Consider the following 25,220-nt stretch of genomic DNA (forward strand, 5'->3'; position numbering starts at 1 on the left):
TTGGTTTCAATGATATCTTGGATGAGTTTAAAAATGGTTATGTTTGCTTGAAAAACATGGCTGCCAAGGGGCAGGGCATTTTTCCTTATATGGCTATAGTAAAATCTTGTTAACACTCTAGAGGCCACAGTTATCGTCTGATCTTAATAAAACTTGGTCAGAAGATTCATCCCAATCATATCTTGCACAAGTGTGAAAATTATGCCGGTTGGTTGAAAAACTTGGCGGCCAGGGGGCTGGGCATTTTTCCTTATTTGGCTATAGTAAAACCTTGTTAACACTCTAGAGGCCACATTTATTTTTCGATCTTCATGAAACTTGCTCAGAAGATTTGTCCCACTGATATCTTGGTTGAGTTAAAAAATGGTAACCTTTGCTTGAAAAACATGGCTGCTAAGGGGTGGGGCATTTTTCCTTATATGGCTATTGTAAAATCTTGTTAACACTCTAGAGGCCACATTTATTGTCCAATCTTCATGAAGCTTGGTCAGAAGATTCATCCTAATAATATCTTGGACAAGTTTGAAAATGATGCCAGTTGGTTGAAAAACATGGCCGCCAGGGGGCGGGGCATTTTTCCTTATACGGCTGTAGTAAAACCTGGTTAACACTTAAGGCCACATTTATTGTCCAATCTTCATGAAATTTGGTCAGAAGATTGGTCTCAATGATATATTGGATGAGTTTGAAAATGGTCACGTTTGCTTGAAAAACATGGCTGCCAAGGAGCGGGGCATTTTTCCTTATATGGCTATATGGCTTTAGTGAAATCTTGTTAACACCCTAGAGGCCACATTTATCGTCCGATCTTCAGGAAACTTGGTTAGAAGATTCATCCCAATAATATCTTGGACAAGTTAAAAAAGGATGTCGGTTGGTTGAAATATATGGCCGCCCAGGGGCAGGGCATTTTTCCTTATATGGTCACATTTACATGTATTTTCTGACCTTCATGAAACTTGGTAAGAAGATTTGTCCCAATGATATTTTGGATGAGTTTGAAAATGGTTTCGGTTGCTTTAAAAACATGGCCACTATGGGGCGGGGCATTTTTCCAAATATGGTTATATATTGCTTTAGTAAACTTTATTAACACTCTAGAGGCCACATTTATTGTCCGATCATCATGAAACTTGGTCACAAGATCAGGGCTATAGATAACAAGGGTATTTATGTTATTACGCAATTAAATAACCAAAAACGTAAATAAACTTAAAAAAAATTGTACAAAAACGCAAATACAAATTTAATAACGTAATTCCCGTAAAAAACCTTGTTTCACAAAACGCAATTCTTGCGAACAGCTGGCGTATTTTTTAGACTGGTTATTTGCCGTACAAAAATGTACCGGAAGAAAAGAAGGCATTCTTCCCAGTACTAATCAATCTTTGGGGTATTATTGTAATTATTCGTAGACCCGTCCGATTTCTACTTTCATTTTCAAGGTATTTAACTCAAAATGACCCGAAAATAGGGTGCATCTCTTTGAACACCCATAACTTCAACTGTGCAGCGATTTTCAGGGACTCTGTCTTATTCAACGCAAAAATGAATGAACTTCGATCAGAAATTCAGTAATTGTTTGTTGTTATGTACAGGTACCTTTTTGAATTCCATTTGTATAAATAATATAGTAATCTTTGTAGATTTTTATTATATCATATACATCATTCCCTAAATGACCCAATTGAATTAAAAAAACGGGGTTGAAAAACCCAATTAAGCTCAAAAGTAGGGGATGAAAATTTTTGCTAAAACTCTATTGAATTTTCAAAAACCCTATTGTTGTCAAAAACAGGAAGTGAATTACCCAATATACCCCAAAAGTTATCTATAGCCCTGCAAGATTTGTACCAAGGATTTCTTGGATGAGTTCGAAAATGGTTCCGGTTGGTGGAAAAACATGGCCGCCAAGGGGGCGTGGCATTTTTCCTTATATAGCTATAGTAAAACCTTGTTAACACTCTAGAAGCCATATTTATTGTCCAATCATCATGAAACTTTGTCAGAAGATTTGTCCCAATGATATCTTGGGCAAGTATGAAAATGGTTCCAGTTGCTTGAAAAACATGGTCACCAGGGGGCGGGGCATTTTTCCTTCTATGGCTTCATGAATCTTCATGGAACTTTGTCAGTATATTTGTTTAAATGATATCTTGGATGTGTATGAAAATGGTTCTGGTCTGTTCAAAAACATGGCTGCCAGGGTGTTCACTAGTCATGAAAGTTGGTAAGGACATTTTGTTCTAATGACATTTTAGGCTGCACAGAATAGGGCAGTTCCTTTGAATCTCAGGTGAGCGACTTTGGGCCTTTCAGGCCCTCTTGTTGAAGAATTTATGGCCCTTTGTCTGTTTTTCAACTAAATTTAATCTAAAACAAGTTGTAATTGTTTCCTCTTTAAATGTTTTGTGGATTTCAAGAATCTTTAACAACTGAATTATCTTTATGGTGTAGATGCTAGTAAAGGAAATAATAATGGCTGCCACCAAATTTTGCAGAACTTTGGCTGATTGTCTTTATGTCCACGGTAGAATATTTAAGTGGTTTATCCCTGTCCAATCGTGTGTCATAAGGCATCACCGTCTGTGAAACATAAAGAATGTCTACCATACTCTGTGCTTTCTCATATTTAGTAGATAAAAGCTGTCATGCATAAATTGTTCTTCTACTTTTGTACAATATGACTAAATGATATTAATTCAAACCTTGCTGGTTTTGTTTTGTATTATTAACTCTTTCAGTGCTGGAACCAAATTTTGAAGGCCTGTGCAAACAATTTGGATCCAGATGAGAAGCCAAAAAACGTGGCGTCTCATCAGGATCCAAACTGTTTGCTTTTCTGAAGTATTTTTTGAAAAAAATCGAAGAAAATGCTAATTTTAGAAATTCAGCAGACGACATTTTAGCAGACGACAAATTTCCCAGCATGCAAAGGGTTAAAATGTTTTTATACGCCCGTCTATGACGGGACGTATTATGGTATACCCCGCGTCCGTCCGTCCGTCTGTTAATGTCGTACGCTACGTCAAATATCCTTTGACAGATTTTCTTCAAATTTTAACACAATCTTAATATTGATAAACCCTGATCCCCTTTCGTTTTTGACGGAATTCTGAATTGTCGTTCCAGAGTTATGGGACTTTGTTCGTCAAAATTTCGTGATTTCATTGAATGTCCTACTGTAGCTATATAAAAATGTTAAAGTTGTTATAACTTTGGTATGCTTGGACCTAGAGTCTTGAAACTTGACATGAAGGTTGGCCAGAACTAGTAAGTAACCACTGGACATTTCAAGGTCATTCATTTGAAGGTCAAGGTCACTGTGACCTTGAATGTAAAAATGTTAAAGTTGTTATAACTTTGGTATGCTTGGACCTAGAGTCTTGAAACTTGACATGAAGGTTGGCCAGAACTAGTAAGTAACCCCTGGACATTTCAAGGTCATTCATTTGAAGGTCAAGGTCACTGTGACCTTGAATGTAAAAATGTTAAAGTTCTTATTTCATGTTATAACTTTGGTATGCTTGTACCTAGAGTCTTCAAACTTGAAATAAAGATTGGCCAGTACTAGAAGATGACCACTGGTCATTTCAATGTCATTCATTTGAAGGTCAAGGTCACTGTGACCTTAAATGTTAAAATGTTAAAATTGTTATAACTTTGGTATGCTTGGACATAGAGTCTTCAAACTTGACATGAAGGTTTGCAAGCACACTTAGATGACCACTGGTCATTTCAAGGTCATTCATTCTAAGGTCAAGGTCACTGTGACCTTAAATGTTATTGTTGTTCATGTATCCTACCGTAGCTCAAATATCCCCCGATGGATTTTTTATACGCCCGTCTATGACGGGACGTATTATGGTATACCCCGCGTCCGTCTGTCCGTCCGTCCGTCCGTCCGTCCGTCTGTTAATGTCGTACGCTACGTCAAATATCCTTTGACAGATTTTCTTCAAATTTTAACACAATCTTAATATTGATAAACCCTGATCCCCTTTCGTTTTTGACGGAATTCTGAATTGTCGTTCCAGAGTTATGGGACTTTGTTCGTCAAAATTTCGTGATTTCATTGAATGTCCTACTGTAGCTCAAATATCCTTCGATGGATTTTTTTCAAATTTCAACACAATCTTAATATTGATAAACCCTGATCCCCTTTCGTTTTTGACGGAATTCTGAATTGTCGTTCCAGAGTTATGGGACTTTGTTCGTCAAAATTTCGTGATTTCCATGCTCATGTACTTATAAAATAAACCATGTATTCAAATACAAATAAACTGAAGTAAAAAAATGATTCAAAGGGTTATTTATTACCTTACTACTTCATTGGCGAACGACGGGCGTATCATGCGCTCATGGCGCAGCTTTTATTATTAAATACTCTCATTTAGAAGTCTCTGGTAGTAATATCATGTTGGTATGTTTCAGTGTGTCAGGGTGTCCTATATATGCCATGGGAAAGTTGGTTGGTGGCGGAGGCAGTGAACGCGGTCGTGGAAAAAGGAACAGTAAGTGGTCATTTCTTGCCTGCATAAGTCGATTACTAAGTGCTATGATAATATTTCTAGTCATTTGTAAGTACAGTGTTGTGCTTCAGAGTCAGGTTTAAAAGTTCAAGGCCATGGTCTTAATTCAAGATACCGTAAATAAAAGGTTTCTACAACTAATTTAAAGCATATTTAATAGTTGTATGTCATTTTGTAAGCCAGTTGGTGACGTGGTGCTTTTTAACAGTAAACTATTTGTTAAAAACATCAAACGAATTCAAAACGTATTTTGGAGTGTGTGTTTATCATGCATGAATGTATATTTCGATAGGAATACAATAAAATAGTGTGGTTTAAACTAAGTTTTGATAAAGACATGGAAGAAAGAAGTGAAAGTGCATATTGTTTAAACTTTTTTGTTATAAACATCGGATTTAAGTTGTCAACTTAATTGTTATAACATTAGATTAACGATGGCATTAAGGTAAGCGTGTCGGAAACCTGTGTTTTCCTGGTTCAAATGTTTACACGTTAATTTACATAAACTGTATTCATGCGCGTCTTAAATAAACTATGGCGTACCGTTTTAGTTATTGTTTTGTCAGTTTTGTTAAAGTAAAAAATACAACTGTTAACTGTTTTCGTTAGTTGTTTTATATAATAAAAGGAATATTACGCTTGTCAATTGTTCCAAGAGTTTGTATCACTCTCGTGGCTTGTGCTATTTCGCATCACACTCGAGGCTCCGCCTCTCGTGTGATACGTCATCGCACAAGCCACTCAAGTGATACAAACTCTTGGAACAATTGACTAGCCTAATATTCCGTATATATGAGCCTGGCTTTGTGAAATAGGGTTTTCATTTTTTGTGCTTAAAGTTTTGCTACTGGCACAGGCTTATCAGGTACATTAATATCCACTTTTATTGTATTTTTTGTATCAGGGTTTTTTCTGCCTATTTTGGGAAAAGGAGTCTGACCAAATTGGGAATTTTTATCGACAAAAACGGCTCATTTTGGGAAAAAATTGGGTATTTATCATGCTTATATAATTCAGTGGTTTAACAAATAAATGTGTTTTTATTTGTTATTTTGTCTTCTTTATTTAGACAGATGCAATATTGGGCATGTTCAACGTTTATTCAAGTACTGCAGTTTTGTTTTTCAGTTACAGTTTCACTCTGAGATAAGAACTGTGAAGTCAAATCCTTAGAGCAGATATTTTTTACCAAAAACAAACACTGATTAGTCAAACAAGTTATAAGACACTTCTTTCTTTAAAAAAAAGAATTATTTATTGTTTTTTTTTTGGAAATTGGGATTTTTTTTTATAATTTTGGTTTGGGATCGGGTCCGTTTGCTTTGGGAGTGCCTCCGTTTTCTGGAGGCGCAGACAGTGCTGAATAACCCCTGTGTATGATCACCTGAGCACAACAGGTGATCGCATTTTGTTTGTCGTTTGTCTTGTGTTGCAATAACTAACACTCTAGAAGCCACATATTGTCCGATCTTCTTGAAACTTGATCAGAAGATTTGTTCCAATTATGTCTTGGAAGAGTTTGAAAAAGGTTCTGGTTGAAAACATGGCCGCCTGGGGGCTGGGCATTGTTTCTTGTATGTCTATAGTAAAACCTTTTTTTACACTCTGGAAGTCATATTAATTGTCTAATGGTCATGAAACTTTGTCAGAACATTTGTTGTAATGATACCTTGAATAAGTTCGAAAATGGTTCCGGTCTATTGAAAAATATGGCTGCCAGGAGACAGCGAATTTGTCCTTGTATGGATATAGTTAAATCTTGTTAACTCTCTAGAAGTTATATTTATGGTCCAATCTTTACGAAACTCAATCAGAACATTGGTTGTAATAATTGCTTGGCTGTGTTTTAAAATGGTTATGGTTTGTCGGAAAAAAGGCATTTTTTTCAAATGGCTAAAATGAAACACTAGAAGTCATATTTTTGTCCAATCTTAATGAAACATGGTCAGAACATTTGTTCTTATGATAGCTGGGCTGAGTTTGATAATGGTTCCCATATGTTAAAAAACATGGCCCTCAGTGTGCAGGGAATTTTTCTTTTTGTGGCTATAGCTAAATCTTGTTAACTCTCTAGATATTTTGGCCAAGTTTGGAAATGGTTACAAGACAACAAGTAGCTGAGATTTGTTCAGTTCCCTGAAGCCTTGGGTGAGTTATTGCGGGCCTCTGGGGCCCCCCCCCCCCCCCCCAAAAAAAAAATAGGTCAGTTTCTGGTCGCCCACAGTGTCTCAAGAATAGGCGCCGACCCTCAACTTTTTATTGGGGTCACCAAAAAATAAAAAAATATTTTAAAAAATCGTTCATTTTCGTTCATGTAAGATGTAGTATCAATCAAACAAAACATATATATATATACATGTTTTTCTTATTTTAAGCTTTAGTAGCCTTCTATTCTTGGACCCGAAAAAAAAAATCCCTACCTACCGACCCTGTTTTTTCCACCAAGGAGACCAGAAACGGACGTAGCTTTTTGGCCTGGCCCTCTTATTTACAGGAAGACTCTTCTTGACAAAAATCCAGTTAAGGCAGAAAGTGTTGTTTGTAATAAGCCTGTGCAGTTTGCTCATACGTTGACTTAATGTTTGTGTTTTCAGAGTACCACATGGTGATACTGCCCAAGCAGGACGACCCCTCCAAGGCCATCCTGGCGGCCTGTACAGAGAAACAGCTCATCAAGCTGGCTGCCAAACACATGCAGGAGGAGATCAACAATAAAGGTAGGTTGGGTCCCATTTACCTGTTTAAAAAGTGTATATTGTATGCCCATGCACTGCATTCAAATAGCATTGTTTGTTGTTGTGTCTGTTTCTGCATGAAAATTTCCTACCAGTAACCTCAGCCATAACTTAGCCATATATTGATGGATTTTTATGTTCCCCACTATGGTAGTGGGGGACATATTGTTTTTGCCCTGTCTGTTGGTCTGTCTGTTGGTCTGTCTGTTGGTCTGTTGGTCTGTTTGCGCCAACTTTAACATTTTGCAATAACTTTTGCTATATTGAAGATAGCAACTTCATATTTGGCATGCATGTGTATCTCATGAAGCTGCACATTTTGAGTGGTGAAAGGTCAAGGTCATACTTCAAGGTCAGAGGTCAAATATATGTGGCCAAAATCGCTCATTTTATGAATACTTTTGCAATATTGAAGATAGCAACTTGATGTTTGGCATGCATGTGTATCTCATGGAGCTGCACATTTTGAGTGGTAAAAGGTCAAGGTCAAGGTCATCCTTCAAGGTCAGAGGTCAAATATATGTTGCCCAAATGGCTTATTTTATGAATACTTTTGCAATATTGAAGATAGCATCTTGATATTTGGCATGCATGTGTATCTCATGGAGCTGCACATTTTGAGTGGTGAAAGGTCAAGGTCATCCTTCACAAGGTCAAGTTCATCCTTCAAGGTCAAACATCATATAGGGGGACATTGTGTTTCACAAACACATCTTGTTTAATAACTGGGCACAAATGTTCGCCATCATAAGAATAACATGTAGAGTTTAACACCCTTGTCCCTTCCTCAAAACTCAATGTCTCCGGTGAGGGTCAAAGTTGGCCTCAAAACGGCTTGAAAATTCCTGTTGGAGTCATAACTTTGACATGAATTGATGGATTTAAAAAAAGTGGCACAAATGTAAACCATCATAAGATTACATTTGGCTTGTAACAACCATCTGCAAACCTCAAAGGACATAGTCACACTTTGCAGGCGTTTTCACCAGAGCCTTTTAGCACAATGGCACCACTATGCCTGAATTTGCTAATTAGGCGTACTTCTTTGCCTGAATAAACAAAAAAGGGTACCCATGTGCCTGAATTTTCAAGTCAGGTCCAACCAAGGAACTCACTTTGAAGTTATATTCAATGTGTGCTTGCTTGAGCTCAGGATTAATACAGAATTTCAATTATAGGACAAATCAAATTTAATTTTTTTTAACCAACTGTGGGTCTTTGCCATGGGGCCTTAGCAACAACCTGGGAAAATGCTGCCTACTAAGTATATATAGAGTTCAAAGGTCAAAGAAGGATATAAAATACTTGTGCGTGTAACTTTGTCATTCATCATGCCATTAGGTTATAACTTACCAATTATGGATGCACAGTCAAGGTGACACATAGGGGTCACATTTTACATGTGCCATAAAAAGCTAGTTTGTGACATAAGCAGACTTCAAAGACAAATGTGGAATCATTAGACATTGGTAACCTATGGACACATGGCTTGTTTATTTGGGCCGACACCTAAGATGATCCTAGCTTTGTAAATTAATTAAAAAGCCCTTTCATTTTAAGTATTTGTTGGATAAATTGATTTAAAATAACAATTGTTAACACTGAATTACTGGAAAACATGATTGTAACAAAGTTTTATTATTTTGCTTCAAATTGCTTTAAATAATTTTGTTTCAAATTGCTTAAAATAGAATGAAAAATAAATGATTACAAATTCTTTACTGATGGTGCTGTGCTGTTTTAATTTCCTCAAAAAGTGTTAAAAATGACAGTATTGCCATTAAATTGAGCAGATTTCCATGTATATTCAGACTTGAAGGAATAGTTTAAAATCGTGTTGTGTGAGTATTATGTTACAAACAATACCTCAGTTGTATTCTTAAGTTGCTGTTACAGTTTTGTTTACAGTTGATCTGTATTTATAGTTGAGCAAGAAGTTAAAGTACTTTTTATGCCCCCCTTCGAAGAAAAGGGGGTATATTGCTTTGCTCATGTCGGTCTGTCAGTCGGTCTGTCGGTCCGTCCACCAGGTGGTTTCCGGATGATAACTCAAGAACACTTGGGCCTAGGATCATGAAACTTCATAGGTACATTGATCATGACTTGCAGATGACCCCTATTGATTTTGAGGTTACTAGGTCAAAGGTCAAGGTCACGGTGACCCGAAATAGTAAAATGGTTTCCGGATGATAACTCGAGAACGCTTTGGCCTAGGATCATGAAACTTGATAGGTAGATTGATCATGACTCGCAGATGACCCCTATTGATTTTCAGGTCACTAGGTCAAAGGTCAAGGTCACAGTGACCCAAAATAGTAAAATGGTTTCCGGATGATAACTCAAGAACGCTTATGCCTAGGATCATGAAACTTAATAGGTAGATTGATCATGACTCGCAGATGACCCCTATTGATTTTCAGGTCAAAGGTCAAGGTCACAGTGACCCGAAATAGTAAAATGGTTTCCGGATGATAACTCAAGAACGCTTATGCCTAGGATCATGAAACTTTGTAGGTAGATTGATAATGGTTGGCAGATGACCCCTATTGATTTTCAGGTCACTAGGTCAAAGGTCAAGGTCACGGTGACCCGAAATATTAAAATGGTATCTGGATGATAACTCAAGAACGCTTATGCCTAGGATCATGAAACTTCATAGGTACATTGATCATGACTTGCAGATGACCCCTAGTGATTTTCAGGTCACAAGGTCAAAGGTCAAGGTCACTGTGACCCGAAATAGTAAAATGGTTTCCGGATGATAACTCAAGAACGCTTATGCCTAGGATCATGAAACTTGATAGGTAGATTGATCATGACTCGCAGTTGACCCTTATTGATTTTCAGGTCACTATATCAAAGGTCAAGGTCACGGTTACCTGAAATAGAAAAATGGTTTCCAGATGATAACTCAAGAACCCTAATGGCTACAATAAAAAAAATTCATAGGTACATTGATCATGACTCGCAGATGACCCCTATTGATTTTGAGGTCACTAGGTCAAAGGTCAAGGTCACGGTGACCCGAAATAGTAAAATGGTTTCCGGATGATAACTCAAGAACGCTTATGCCTAGGATCATGAAACTTCATAGGTACATTGATCATGACTCGCAGATGACCCCTATCCATTTTGAGGTCACTAGGTCAAAGGTCAAGTTCACAGTGACCCGAAATAGTAAAATGGTTTCCAGATGATAACTGAAGAACGCTTATTCCTAGGATCATGAAACTTGATAGGTAGATTGATCATGACTCGCAGATGACCCCTATTGATTTTCAGGTCACTAGGACAAAGGTCAAGGTCACGGTGACCTGAAATAGTAAAATGGTTTCTGGATGATATCTCAAGAACGCTTATGGCTAGGATCATGAAGCTTCATAGGTAGATTGATCATGACTGGCAGATGACCCCTATAGATTTTCAGGTCACTAGGTCAAAGGTCAAGGTCACGGTGACCCAAAGCAGTAAAATGGTTTCCGGATGATAACTCAAGAACGCTTTTGCCTAGGATCATGAAACTTCATAGATACATTGATCATGACTCGCAGATGACCCCTATTGATTTTCAGGTCAAAGGTCAAGGTCACAGTGACCCAAAGCAGTAAAATGGTTTCCGGATGATAACTCAAGAACGCTTATGCCTAGGATCATGAAACTTCATAGATACATTGATCATGACTCGCAGATAACCCCTATTGATTTTCAGGTCACTAGGACAAAGGTCAAGGTCACGATGACCCGAAATAGTAAAATCGTTTTTCGGATGATAACTCAAGAACGCTTAGGCCTAGGATCATGAAACTTCATAGGTACATTGATTAGACTTGTAGATGACCCCTATTGATTTTCAGGTCACTAGGTCAAAGGTTAATGTCACGGTGACCCGTAATAGTAAAGTGGTTTCCAGATGATAACTCAAGAACGCTTATGCTTTGGACCATGAAACTTCATAGGTACATTGATCATGACTTGCAGATGACCCCTATCGATTTTCAGGTCACTAGGTGAAAGGTCAAGGTCACTCGTCCATTGGTTGATACAATTTAATCTGAACAGTGCACCATGAAACCACTGTCACATAATGCATTGTACAGTTTACACTTCTGAAAAATGGCATATGTTTGTGTTTGTGAAATTCTTAAACACTTCAGAAGAATGGCATAGGTTTGTGTTTATGAAATTCTTAAACAAATTTATCATCTTAAATGGTCAGATTTTTTAAAAGTTATTTAGTAATTATATAGGATTATCGGATATATATGCACATTAGAAAAGCAATATGTATACAACTATCAATACTATAGGATTTATATGCATTTATTGTCGAAAGAAAACACAATCTTGCAATAATTTATGAATGAATGAGCTCAGAACTTATAATGTGGATCCATTTATAACGCTTTATTGTGGCTCCGTCATCTGCGTTGTATTGGAGAAACAGTGTAAATAAGTGTGATCAAAATTGACCATGTCCCATTAAATTGGTGTGCAATCTAGGGCCAAGGTTATATAGGGCCACCTTGGCCCTTTTAGTAATTTAAAAGTTTTTACCCCTTTTAACTCTAGGAAAAATCTACTGATTCAGTCATTTAAAGCCTGCTATTACTTTTTTCACAATTTTGTTATTTGATCTATTCTTATTGGTAATGACTTTAATTGAAATATTTTGTTGATGAATGTCTTTGTTTTTATAGTTTTTTTGTTTTTGATATTTGAGTTGTGTTTGCAGTTGAGAATTCAGTTTTGATTTTTAGCTCACCTGATTGCTCAGGTGAGCTTTTGTGACCGGTCTTTGTCCGTCCGCTGTCGGTCGTCCGTCCACATTTGTTCGTAAACACTCTAGAGGCCACATTTATTGTCTGACCTTCATGAAACTTGGTCAGAAGCTTTGTCCCAATGAAATCTCGGTTGAGTTCGAAACTGGGTCGTGTCGGGTCAAAAACTAGGTCACTAGGTCACAAAAAAAGAAAAAACTTTTAAAATGTACTTTAGAAGTCACATTTCATGCCCAATCTTCATGTAACTTTGTCAAAATGTTTGTCTTAATAATATGTTGGTTGAGTTCAAAAGTGGTTACGGTCCGTTGAATAACATTGCCGCCAGTGGGCGGGGCAGTTTTCCTTATTTGGCTATAGAGAAACCTTGTAAACACTCTAGAAGTCACAACTTTTGCCCAATCATCATGAAAGTTGGTCAAAACATTGGTTTTATTGATTTCTCGGACGAGTTCGAAAATGGTCCAGATCGGTGAAAAAAATGGTCGCCAGTGGGCGGGACATTTTTCTCTAAATGTATATAGTGAAAACATGTGAACACTCTAGAAGTCACATTTTTGGCCCAATTTTCATGAAATTTGGTCAGAACATTTGTTAACTTGAGATGAGAGTTGAGTTCGAAAATGGTTCCGGTTAGTTCAATAACATGGCTGCCAGGGGGTGGGGGGCAGTTTTCCTTATTTGTCTATTGAGAAACCTTGTTAACACTCTAGAAGTCACAATTTTTGCCCAATCATCATGAAAGTTGGTCAAAACATTGGTTTTATTGATATCTCGGACGAGTTCGAAAATGGTCCAGATCAGTGAAAAAACATGGCTGCCAGTGGCTAGGGCATTTTTATGTTCCCCACTAGAGTAGTGGGGGACATACTGTTTTTGCCCTGTCTGTTGGTCTGTTGGTTGGTTGGTCTGTTGGTTGGTTTGCGCCAACTTTAACATTTTGCAATAACTTTTGCTATATTGAATATAGCAACTTGATATTTGGCATGCATGTGTATCTCATGGAGCTGCACATTTTGAGTGGTGAAAGGTCAAGGTCAAGGTCATCCTTCAAGGTCAGAGGTCAAATATATGTGGCCCAAATCGCTTATTTTATGAATACTTTTGCAATATTGAAGATAGCAACTTGATATTTGGCATGCATGTGTATCTCATGGACCTGCACATTTTGAGTGGTGAAAGGTCAAGGTCAAGGTCATCCTTCTAGGTCAAATATATGGGTCAAAATTGCTCATGTAATGTAACTTCTGCAATATTGAAGCTAGCAATTTTATATTTGACATGCATGTGTATCTCATGGAGCTGCACATTTCGAGTGGTGAAGGGTCAAGGTCAAGGTCAAACGTCATATAGGGGACATTGTGTTTCACAAACACATCTTGTTCTCTATATGTATATAGTAAAACATGTGAACACTCTAGAAGTCACATTTTTGGCCCAATTTTCATGAAATTTGGTCAGAACATTTGTTTCCTTGATATGAGAGTTGAGTTTTGAAAATGGTTCCGGTCAGTTGAATAATATGGCTGCCGGGGGGGCAGTTTTCCTTATTTGGCTATAGAGAAACCTTGTAAACACTCTAGAAGTCACAATTTTTGCCCAATCATCATGAAAGTTGGTCAAAACATTGGTTTTATTGATATCTTGGACAAGTTCGAAAATGGTCCAGATCGGTGAAAAAACATGGCGGCCAGTGGGCGGGGCATTTTTCTCTATATGTATAAAATGAAAACATGTGAACAATCTAGAAGTCACATTTTTGGCCCAATTTTCATGAAATTTGGTCAGAACATTTGTTTCCTTGATATAAGAGTTGAGTTTGAAAAATGGTTCCGGTCAGTTGAATAACATGGCTGCCGGGGGGGGGGGGGCAGTTTTCTCATATTTATATAGTATAAAAAGCTTGTGAACACTCTTGAAGTCACATTTTTTGCCCAATTATCATGAAACTTGGTGAAAAGATTGGTTTTATATATATCACATAATTAATGCCATAATTATTGCCTTTAGATTGTCCAAATTTTCATTATATTATACAAAATCCTTGTAAACACTCTAGAGGTCACAATTTTGTTTCAGATTTTATGAATCTTGGTCATATTTATTTTTTTAAGCAAAGTTTGATGTTTGGTTAGGGGGTCAACTCAAAATATTGGTCACCAGGTCAAATCTTACAAAAACAAAAACACTCCATATGCCAGAGTTTTGGTTCAATAATGATGAAACTTGACCAGGATGTTTGTCTGGACAATATCTAGGTCAAGTTTGACGTTTGGTAAAGATTGAATGAACCGACTCCTCTCATGTTAGCGAACTAGGGCCATCTTGGCCCTCTTGTGAATATAATTGTGGTTAACTTTTTATTTACCACATCTGTCACACTGTGACCAACATAGAGTCATCATGGCCCATTTTGTCGTATAACCATAGGTAAATGTGGCCCTCTTGTATTATAATGATTATCTTAAATGTGGCCCAAAATCAAACAATTACAGGTCTGTTGAGCAACATACAGGTGTGTGGATGGCGCTATATGTTGAATAGCACTCTATTTAAGCTCTTACAAAATTTCCTTAAGGTGAAACAAATTCTTTGCAAGTAATCCATATTCATTTTTATATTCTATCAATTTAGCTTATGGTATGATGGTATACTTTGATTCTTTTCAGGGGCAAGCAAACAGTTCAGGCCACTGGTTCTTTCTAAGAATTTCAACAGCGGCCCAAAGAACAACCAGTCTTTTGCAGCAACGACAATAAACCTAGTCAAGGAGTTAAAGAGATACAATGACTCAAAGACGAGCAAAGAATCCCTGCCTGTTTCTGGGACTTCGGAGGCTTCTGCCACAAGCAATGCAGAGAGTCCAATGATGGAAGCTGATTCCCCTCGTGTAACCAGACCGGTGGTAAGAGAACGGCCAAACATTCTGGGTAAAAGAAAGGGCTATAGGCCAAAGCCTCGATCCTCTTCTACAGATTCAAATTCATCCCAGTCATCTCAGTCATCTTTCTCTTCAGTACAGTCAGACAACTCAAAGACAGATGCTGCCAGTGTTATTTCCTCCCTGATTAGTCAGCCAGCCGAGTTCAACAGTTTGGAGGATCAAAGGTTGCTCGAGGCTATAAAGAAAAGGACTGACAAGTCGGAACGTGAGCCTTGTTTTATTCAGAGACAGAGTGGAGCAGACAGTGACGATGAAGATAAAGTGATGTCCATCCCAGCAGACGCAGTTTTGACCATTCCCACACCTGCGTATTTCAAGAATAAAGCAGCAACCCAGAACACCTCAGCAGATCAGGACAAGAATGTCATTAGTAAAGTCACTGAGAGTAATTCCAGTGATAAAACGGACACAAATACATCAGTTTCTTCCATATCTGTTGAGCGGTACGTTGTTTTTAAACCTACAGATAATATTCCTCTCAAAATGTCTTTTCCAACCCCTAAACCTGTGTTTAAAGTCCCGATAGGTGCCCCTAAACCTGTGTTTAAAGAATATGAAACCATACGCGTACCATTAACACGTCACACTGCTCCTAAGCAATCACTTACTCAACAGGTAGCATACCCACAAATGAAATCTATTTTAACCCAAAGCAGTACTCACTCCACGAATGTATCTCTATCTGTAACCGATTCCGATTCAAGTGCAGAAGCAAAGCACAAATCCCCGCGCTCAAATTATGCGAGAATGATATCAGCTCTGGAAAAATCTAACCACGCTATCCTTGAACAGAGTAAGGAAATAATGTGGAGCAAGTCAATCATCGAAAAAGCTAAAGGTAAACCTTTACAGAAAATGTTAAAACCAGAGCTGGAAGAAAGGGATGAGCTTAGATCGATTGCTGGGCAGGGTATGCATGTAAATGCTGCTGATGATAACAGTCATAGCACTTCAAATTTGAGCAAAGTTTCGTCCAATCTTCAGGAAGACATTAAAATTTATATTAATAATGAAGAACAAAGCGAAGAAAATGGCAACAAGGCACCTGTGATAAAGTATGTACTACATAAGTTAAAAAATAAGCTGTTGAAATCAAATAAAGATAAATGTGAGGAAATGGAAGGAGACACTGAAGGCATGGCAGGTGCAGATGATTCATCCAAAAATGAGGATAATGATGAAGATGCATCTGATAAAAAGGAAGGACAAGAAAAGAATGAGGTTTTAATTACTGGAAGGTCTGAAGGAGAAAAGGAAGTCGGACAGGTTGTATTTAGACCTACCTCAGCAAACCAGCATGCCCATCAAAGGAAACTAATGGTTCCCACCAGTGCCTCTTACAGTCGGCCAACCAACGGCTCTCAGCAAATGGACAGTGTCTTAAGCAGCACATCACAAGCAAAAGAAGAAAGGCTTAATGACGAGTTTGTATCGATGATGGCTGAAGATTCAGAAGCGCTCACTGGCTGTGGCCAGCTTAATTTCGAGTTCCAAGAAGACCAGAGCTGGCAGGTGTTTGTAAAGGATGAGGAGGAACCCTGTCTGACTTCAGAAAGCCTCATCACTGACGGTACAGAGGAGGACTAGTGGTTGTCAATGGGTTTGAACCATGGTCTGGGAAAATGGGGCTTAAAGCATGTGATTCAAGTGTCTTCCCAGATAGTAGTTTTATTTTGGCACTGATACACAAATCATGGTAAGATACAAACAAATAGATACATACTTACAAATACTGATGAATGACTAGCTAAGTAATACATGCATAATATAACAAATATAAGTTCAAATAAATAAATATACCATGAAATGCTAACCATTACCAGGGATAACACAAAAAAGCGAAAATGATTTCACTTATTACCATTGTGGTCCCAGTCCTGAAAGGCTAATCGTGGACGACACTTTCCTGTTAAACTGGATTTTTGTTTTGAAGAGACTTCCTTCGAACAAGAAATTTCATGAAAACAAAGTGTCGTCCCTGATAAGTCTGTGTGGACTGCACAGTCTAATCTGGGATGATGCTTTTCCTACATGATTTAAGACCCTTTTCCCCAGAGCTCATGTCCTCTGGCTTTTGTTGTGAGGTCTGAAGCAGGTATAATTTTTGTCTGGATGCTGTAGGAAGATGAATTAGTAATTTGAAATCTTAAAGAAATGAGGGTGATTTGGTGCTGTTGAATGCTTCTTTGAATGCTTGTATAAATGTTGTGGATCATCTGTTTGATAGTGCTGAGTTTTAGTGAACCCATTGGAAGTGGGCTAAAGGGTCCCTAAAGAGGGATAGATACCTCCCAGGAAGTGGGTTTTAAATCACATTCTTTTATATTTGAGGCAATTGTTTTACCTGTATTTTGTGAAATGCTCGGCTCTTTTTCTATTGATTACCTTGCTTTGAGTGCTAGACTTTTGCATTGCAAAGTTGAAGTGAGGCTACAAAATCAGTCAGTGAAAAAAAACACTGTGATGTACCCTGGTCTGTTCATTTAATCAATTAAACACTTAAGCATTGATTTAAGTATGATGAAATTTAATATTGCTAGTGGTTATTGCTTATTAATTGATTGAATTTCATTTTTTCTCTTTTTTGACATCATTTTATTTTCTATTGTATTAACTAGAGTTTGGCATTACCGGTACATCTTTTTAGTTTGTACTTACTCTTAGTTTAACATCATCTCCATTTTCTAATCATTTCAGCACAGTGATAATTGTTTGCCTTCTATTAGTTTCCAAGCAGTTCCCATGTGTGGACTTTAGGTTTATACCTGGTCTCTCTGTCCATCTGTTCGTCCCAATCTGCAATAACTCATTAAGTACTTGTGCATGGTTGATGAAACTTGTTATGATAGTATGCCATATAAAAAATATGCATGATATTTCAGTTGAATTTTCCAACAAAAATGTTGGTTGCTGTGGTTAATGAAATAAAAACTGTCAACAAATCTGGATCCTAGGATAACTAGAAGCTGGGTTGATAAAACTATAGGCAATTATGAGGGCTATATGGGATATATGCATAATGTTTCAGCTTTATCTTTTGACAGGAATTTGCTTTCCATGGTAGAGAAATCAGGATACTGCCATAGCTTAGAAGAATTTACGTTATCTTAACCCAGTTATGCCTAGTGGACTCTCCCATCCTTCTAAATTGGATCAATTTATTTCCAAAATTAGGGATGTCTAGTATGTTTATTTCTATATTTCGAATATTTCTTACAGAAAATTTAAGCATTAAGCAAACAGCGCAGACCCTGATGCGATGCGGCGTCTCATCTGGGTCTACGCTGTTTGCCATGGCCTTTTTTCTCGACACTAGGCATAAATGGGTAAATTAAACAAATGGAGTTCTTGTTAACTTAAAATCGGTGTACACAATGTGATGTTGTACTTGTTTTATAAAGTATTCTTTACTATCCTGTCTTGATGACACTTTGTTAAATATTTTATGTAAGCTTTATTGGCTAAGTATACAAATGTTGATACAATTGAAACATATTTGTTTCAGAATTATGCAAGGTTTTTGAAGTTTGTTGTTTATGATAATGAAAAATAAATGTTACTGTAGTAGATGTTTGTTATTTCTTTCTGCTTAACGCTCCAAGCCTTGTCAGTTTTCAATTTCTGTATTTGACTGAACAAGTATGACATTTTTGAAAAGTAATTTCATAGTGAGTAAAGTAACCAAACGTCTGGTTCAACCAAGTTTGAATGCAATAGAGCTTTTGTTCTACGTGTATACTTAAAAACAAATTGTCTGTGTTAACTTTTGTTAATGTAACTTTTGTCATTAGTCTTCGGGAACTGTACTTTGATAATTATATAAAAATATACATTATTTTTTTCCAATATTATTTCTGGCATGGTTAGTACTGAATATTTTATACCTTGCTTTGTTAGATTGATGTTATATGGATTAAAACTCTACCAGATACTGTTGATAAAATAATGCTATGCACTGATTGTTACCAAAAAAATCATAGGTAAATTTACTAGTGCTTGTGCAGGACAGAATTATTTGAAAAATTCAGTTTAGTGTTTTGTAATTGTTATTGCATGTTCTTGTATATGAGTGACCTTTCATTCATATGGCAGAGCAAACGCTTGTCCCAATTAATTACTTTAAATATGGTGCATATTCAATGTCAAATAAGTGATCCAAACAGGTTTTTTTTTAAAGTGAAATTGATTGCCTGTAAACGTTTTGGGCTGTTGGCAATTTACCACTTACATGTACTAATACCATTCCTGATGTTATGGATGTGATGTTGCATTTCCAAAAAAAATCTTTCTTGAATAACTTTTTATGCCCCTGAAGGAGGGCATATAATGATCAGACCGTCCGTCTGTCTGTCCGTCTGTCCTTCCGTAACACTTTGCGTCTAGGTTTCGCGTTTAGGTTTCGAAAAAAGCTCATAACTTCTATGTCGCTTCAGATAGCAACTTGATATTTGGCATGCATGACCAATGTTAAAGTTTGACGCAAACAAACCAACAAACAGACAGGGCAAAAACAATATGTCCCCCAGTATAGACTGGAGGACATAAAAAATCAGTTAAAAAAGGTCCCTGATAAGCATGGCTGAGTGGTCTAAGCAATAAACTTTTACTCGAGGGTTTAGTGGTTCTAGCCCAGTTAAACTTTAGGGTTACTTTTTTTTTTCTTTAATAGTATTCTTTTTTTATGCCCCCGGTAGGGATATAGCATTTGAACTGCCTGTCCGTCTGTCAGTCCAAAAACTTAAACATTAGCCATCATTTTTGCAATATTGAAGATAGCAACTTGATATTTGGCATGCATGTGTATCTCATGGAGCTGCACATTTTGAGTTTTGAAGGTCAAGGTCATCCTTCAAGGTCAAAGGAAAAAAAAATAAAATCCAAGGGAAGTAGCAAGCTTTAAAGGGTGATAATTTCTATTTATCATTTGGCAGTTACAGATCATTTTTACAAGGAGGTAATATTTTTTAAAGGGATATAATCAAAAACAAAAATAAATAAATCAAAGTGGCGCAGTAGGGGGAATTGTGTTTCAGACAAACACATCTCTTGTTTACTAGAACTTTGTAATTCCAATATTATATTGATCAATATAAGGCATTTAATGACAAACTTCAATACATACCAAAATCTGTGAAAATGTCCCTTTCAATACCATTTATTACTTGAGTAGAGTTTTCATACTTCTAAAGGGGCTTTCTGATGGGGCAAATCATGAAAATGTGGTATCTGCGTACTTACTAAAGCAATTTTGTTCTAAACAGATGTCAATAACAAAAAATTCATGAGCATACAGTTCAGAGAAAAAATTATATCATAATTTGATATTTCTTCTATTAAACGGTTACCTTAATGATATTCACAGAATGATAAAATATTTTTTGACAAGTAGTTTAATTGCAGTTTTATTATATATTTCTTGTCACATATTAATGTTACCATTAAACATTATAAGTATTTAGGTTGCCGACTTCTGATGGTTAGACATTTTATATGAAATATTTCAACTGGTATAATGAATGTTTACCTTCTATGTACATTTGTTTCTATGTGTGTATGTTCTTATGTTTTGAAATGTATTAGTACATGTATGTATTTTCTAATGGTCTGGTACTAGAATTATTGTACATTTTGATTTATATTTTACTTTGATGAAACACAGAGCGCCACAATTTGTTGTGGGGAATATATTTGAGTGATCTGATAATGTTTTCATACTTTTCAAATCTATGGTCTTTCGTTTGGAATGTTTATCAAGGTGCGAAAACAAGTTATTAGTTATTGAATATTTTTAATCAATTGTTGAACGAAAAAAGATATTTAATATGTTAGATTACCTGAATGAAAAAATGTCAAAGAAATAATATTTAAATTAAAATGCTTAATATTTTTCAATGAATAATTATTTAATATTAATATTAAACCTAATTTAAAAAAAACGAGTCAGACCAAACAACTTTGAACATAGCATTTTCTTATATGTACTTATTTTGATAATAACCCAAAGTCTAATTAATGATTAGTAGGTCTCAATTGCTCATATTGAGGATTATATGAGTTGCATTCTGAGAAAACTGGGCTTAATGTTAGCTGATACAAATGTTTCATATATGAGCCTTGTTCTGAGAAAACTGGGCTTAATGCCTGTGCGTAAAGTGTCGTCCCAGATTAGCCTGTGCAGTCAGCACATGCTTATCATGGACGACACTTTCCGCTTTTATGGTATTTTTCGTTTAAAGGAAGTCTCTATTACACGAAAATCCAGTTAAGGCGGAAAGTGTTGTCCCTGATTAGCCTGTGCGGACTGCACAGGCTAATCTAGGACGACACTTTACTCATAGGCATTAAGCCCACTTTTCTCAGAACAAGGCTCATATATGAAACATTTGTATCAGCTAACATTTCTATGTGAGATGCGCAATTTAGGCAGTGTCAGATTGTTAGATAACCTGAAGTGTATTGTAATGAGCTGTTGTTGTTAAAGCTTAAAGCTTTTTGTACATTTTTACAGAAGATCTTTTGAAATTGTTTTGTTAAATATACTTGCTTAAATAAAATTGAGGAAAAAACCCTGTCTTTTGCTGTAATGTATTTACTCACCAGTAACAGGTATTTCATTGTACCTTATTATTATGTTCAAAATTAGAGGAGGGAGTTTTTAATCCCTTAAAATTGTGTTAACAGTTTACCATATTAATTTATGAACAAATGTTGAATTATTTTCTTTGAAATTTAATTGTGCAAATGACTCATAGGTTGCTATTTTATTTTGTATGAATTAATTAATTTACAATTAGAAGCTCAATATGTTGCTAGAAAAGTGGCCTGACCTGACTTGTTTAAAAGATGGGATCATTTTATTTGTCTTCATTTGTGTGATTTCAAGAAAAAATGAAACCATTTAATATAGAAGTATTAATCTTAATGTACTGAGGTTATGAGCACAAACAATAAATGGAAAACCCGGCCTAATGCATGTGAAGTTGTGTTTAGTCTGCACAGACACTTTCCGCTTTTTTGGACTGTTAAGTTAAAAGTAGGTCTATCCTAAACAAAAATCCAGTCTAGGCATAAAGTGTTTCCCTGATTAGCCTGTGTTGAATGGACAGGCTTATTTTGGACCATACTTTAGCCACATGCATTAAGCCTGTGTTGAATGGACAGGCTCATTTTGGATGATACTTAAGCCACATGCATGAAGCCTGTGTTGAATAGACAGGCTAATTTTGGTCTATACTTTAGCAGCATGCATTAAGCCTGTGTTGAATGGACAGGCTAATTGTGGACAATACTTTAGCCACATGCATTAAGCCTGTGTTGAATGAACAGGCTAATTTTGGACAAGACTTAAGCCACATGCATTAAGCCTATGTTGAATGGACAGGTTAATTTTGGTCGATACTTTAGCCACATGCATTAAGCCTATGTTGAATGGACAGGCTAATTTTTGACAATACTTTAGCCACATGCATTAAGCCTGTGTTTAATGGACAGGCTAATTTTGGACAATACTTTAGCCCCATGCATTAAGCCTGTGTTGAATGGACAGGCTAATTTCGGACAATACTTTAGCCACATGCATTAAGCCTGTGTTGAATGGATAGGCTAATTTTGGTCTATACTTTAGCAACATCCATTAAGCCTGTGTTGAATGGACAGGCTAATTTTGGACAATATTTTAGCAACATGCATTAAGCCTGTGTTTAATGGACAGGCTAATTTTGGACACTACTTTAGCCACATGCATTAAGCCAGGTTTTCACAGTGTTGCTCACTTCCTTATTTACTCCAAAAGACTTGAAAGGCTCTTGCAACATTTTTATGATGAGTTGATGTGAGTTTGATTAAGTATTTTATGATGTGTCTTATATTGAAACCTATTTATTTAAGCTGGATTGCATAGAAAGCTTAAGGCTTATTTGAAACGCTTCGAGTCTGTTTGCTGGGTGTCTATGGGGGATCTAAAGAACGCTCCCACAATGGGGATCGAACCCGTGACCTCCCGATAGCTAGGTGGACACCATATCCACTACGCCACGGTGACCTTGTCTTATATTAAAAAGAACTGTTTCGTCTTTAAAAAACACATCCTTTTCTGATGGTTCATGTTTAAAGTTCTTGTCTTTGTTAGATTGTTTTTTCCTTTGTCTTATTAACTGTTTTACTAAGCTAAGTTTTATTCTGCCTATATGCCAAACAGACAATTCAACAAATTCTCCAAATAGAAGCCACTGAGAATATTCCATGCATTAAAAGATTCTTTTAGTTATTTATTAAAGACTCTGAACTTATTGAGCTGCGTGCTGGGAAAATGAAGATTAATGCATGTGTGTAAAGTGTTGTCCCAGATTAGCCTGTGCAGTTGGAATGGGCTTATCAGGGACTGCAATTTAAGCTGTCAGTTTTGTCATCCCTGATGAGCCTGTGTGGATTCGTTTTCCCAGAGAATGGCTTAACCCTTTGCATGCTGGGAAATTGTCGTCTGCTAAAATGTTGTCTGCTGAAGTTCTAAAATTAGCATTTTCTTCGAATTATTATCAAAGAATACTATCAGAATAGCAAACAGTTTGGATCCTGATAAGACGCCACGTTCTGTGGCGTCTCATCTGGATCCAAACTGTTTGCAAAGGCCATCAAAATTCGGTTTCAGCACTGAAAGAGTTAATAACATAATTACATGTATTGGATAGACCAGATGTGTGCCAGTGTATGTTGGCATGGCATGCAGTCTAAGAATTGATATGAGTCAATCTGTGAAATGGGGGTTTAATGCGTGTGTGTGTAAAGAGTCTTCCCAGATTAGCCTGTGCAGTCCGCTAAGTCTGCTAAGAAGAGACTTTCTTTAACAAATAATATTAAGCGGAAAGTGATGTCCCTGAAAAGCCTGTGTGGACTGCACAGGCTAATCTTGGACAACACTTTATGCACTTGCATTTCATCCCCTTTTCACAGAGCGAGGCCCATATGTATTGATGTCATGAAGCAATGAAGAATGATGTCCCATCATCATTTCGTTCTGATGAATGAACTGATCTTGTATAGATATAGCAAGTTAATTTTTTTGCCATTAAATATTTAATCCCATCGGATTGATAAAAATGTCCATTCTTCGCTGATTGTTTTTAACATGCATGTTCTTTTAAAAATATGCATTTTCATATCCACTGATTTGAAGTGATTGCGGGTATACTAAAATCAGTATTAATGTCTGTCGGTCTGTCCATTGACAAAATTTTGTCTGAAGATTTCTCCTACACATACAACATTCAAACTTGCAAACCTTGTTTCTTATAAAGTTGTGCATTTGCTTTTGTTATCATCCAACATTTTTTTTTAAGTAATGCCCTTTTTTTCAACGCAGACATTATATGACTTAATGATTATTAATATAAATATTTATCAACATAACTTCTCTTAAACCACAAGCTTCACAGGATTTTGTGTTTGGTACATAACATAATATAGTAGTCCTGTACAAATTTGTGTAAAAAAAAGGTTGAACACTGGCCCTGGGGGTCACAAAATTATATAGGCTTACATACAACTTTTCTCAGGAGCCCCAATTTTAATGCTTGGTATTTATAACATTGTAAAGTTGTCCTCTACAACATTAAAAAACAACAAGATTTCCCTGTGGTAAAAATTTGCCATGTCCGAGTAAATTTCTACTATGAACTTGCTACATATTTTACATTGTGACTTCCAACGATATTCCTCACCACTGTCAAAGTCCAGCTTATTGTCCACTACCGGTGAAACCAGAGGGGACTTATGGTTTGCGCTCTGTGTGTCCGTCAGTATTTCAGTCAGTCAGTCTGTCACACTTTTCTGGATCCTGCGATAACTTTAAAAGTTCTTAATATTTTTTCATTAAACTTGAAAGATAGTCACTTAGTGTGTTTTAAACCTCACCATGTTGTCCGCTCTCTAATTCAAGTAGTTTTTATCCAATCTTCACCATAATTGGTAAGAAGTTGTATCTTGATAATGCCTAGGACAAGTTTTAATATGGGTCATGCCGGGTCAAAAACAAGGTCACGGGGTCACTTAGTGCGTTTTTAAACATCACAATGTTGTCCGCTCTCTAATTCAAGTAGTTTTCATCCAATCTTCACCAAACTTGGTCAGAAGTTGTATCTAGATGATGTCTAAGTTTGAATATGGGTCATGCCGGGTCAAAAACTAGGTCACGGGGTCACTTAGTGCGTTTTTTAACATTCAGCATGGTGTCCGC

At 36.6% G+C, this 25,220-nt stretch overlaps 1 protein-coding gene and 1 long non-coding RNA gene across 2 annotated transcripts in view; both read left to right on the forward strand.

The window, feature by feature from the left end:
* Positions 1-25,220, forward strand: part of LOC127846161 (myelin transcription factor 1-like) — a 97,411-nt gene that overhangs the window by 39,642 nt on the left and 32,549 nt on the right. The window contains exons 10-12 of the mRNA XM_052377337.1: positions 4,435-4,514; positions 7,127-7,249; positions 14,715-16,575. Of these exons, the coding sequence (XP_052233297.1) occupies positions 4,435-4,514; positions 7,127-7,249; positions 14,715-16,575 (2,064 nt within the window). The remainder of the gene's footprint in view (positions 1-4,434; positions 4,515-7,126; positions 7,250-14,714; positions 16,576-25,220) is intronic.
* Positions 2,949-4,300, forward strand: LOC127843745 (uncharacterized). The gene is made up of 2 exons (XR_008032318.1): positions 2,949-3,298; positions 3,444-4,300. It is a non-coding gene; the product is annotated as an uncharacterized LOC127843745 (long non-coding RNA).

Source organism: Dreissena polymorpha, chromosome 9, assembly GCF_020536995.1.
Source record: "Dreissena polymorpha isolate Duluth1 chromosome 9, UMN_Dpol_1.0, whole genome shotgun sequence".
Lineage (NCBI taxonomy): Eukaryota > Metazoa > Mollusca > Bivalvia > Myida > Dreissenidae > Dreissena > Dreissena polymorpha.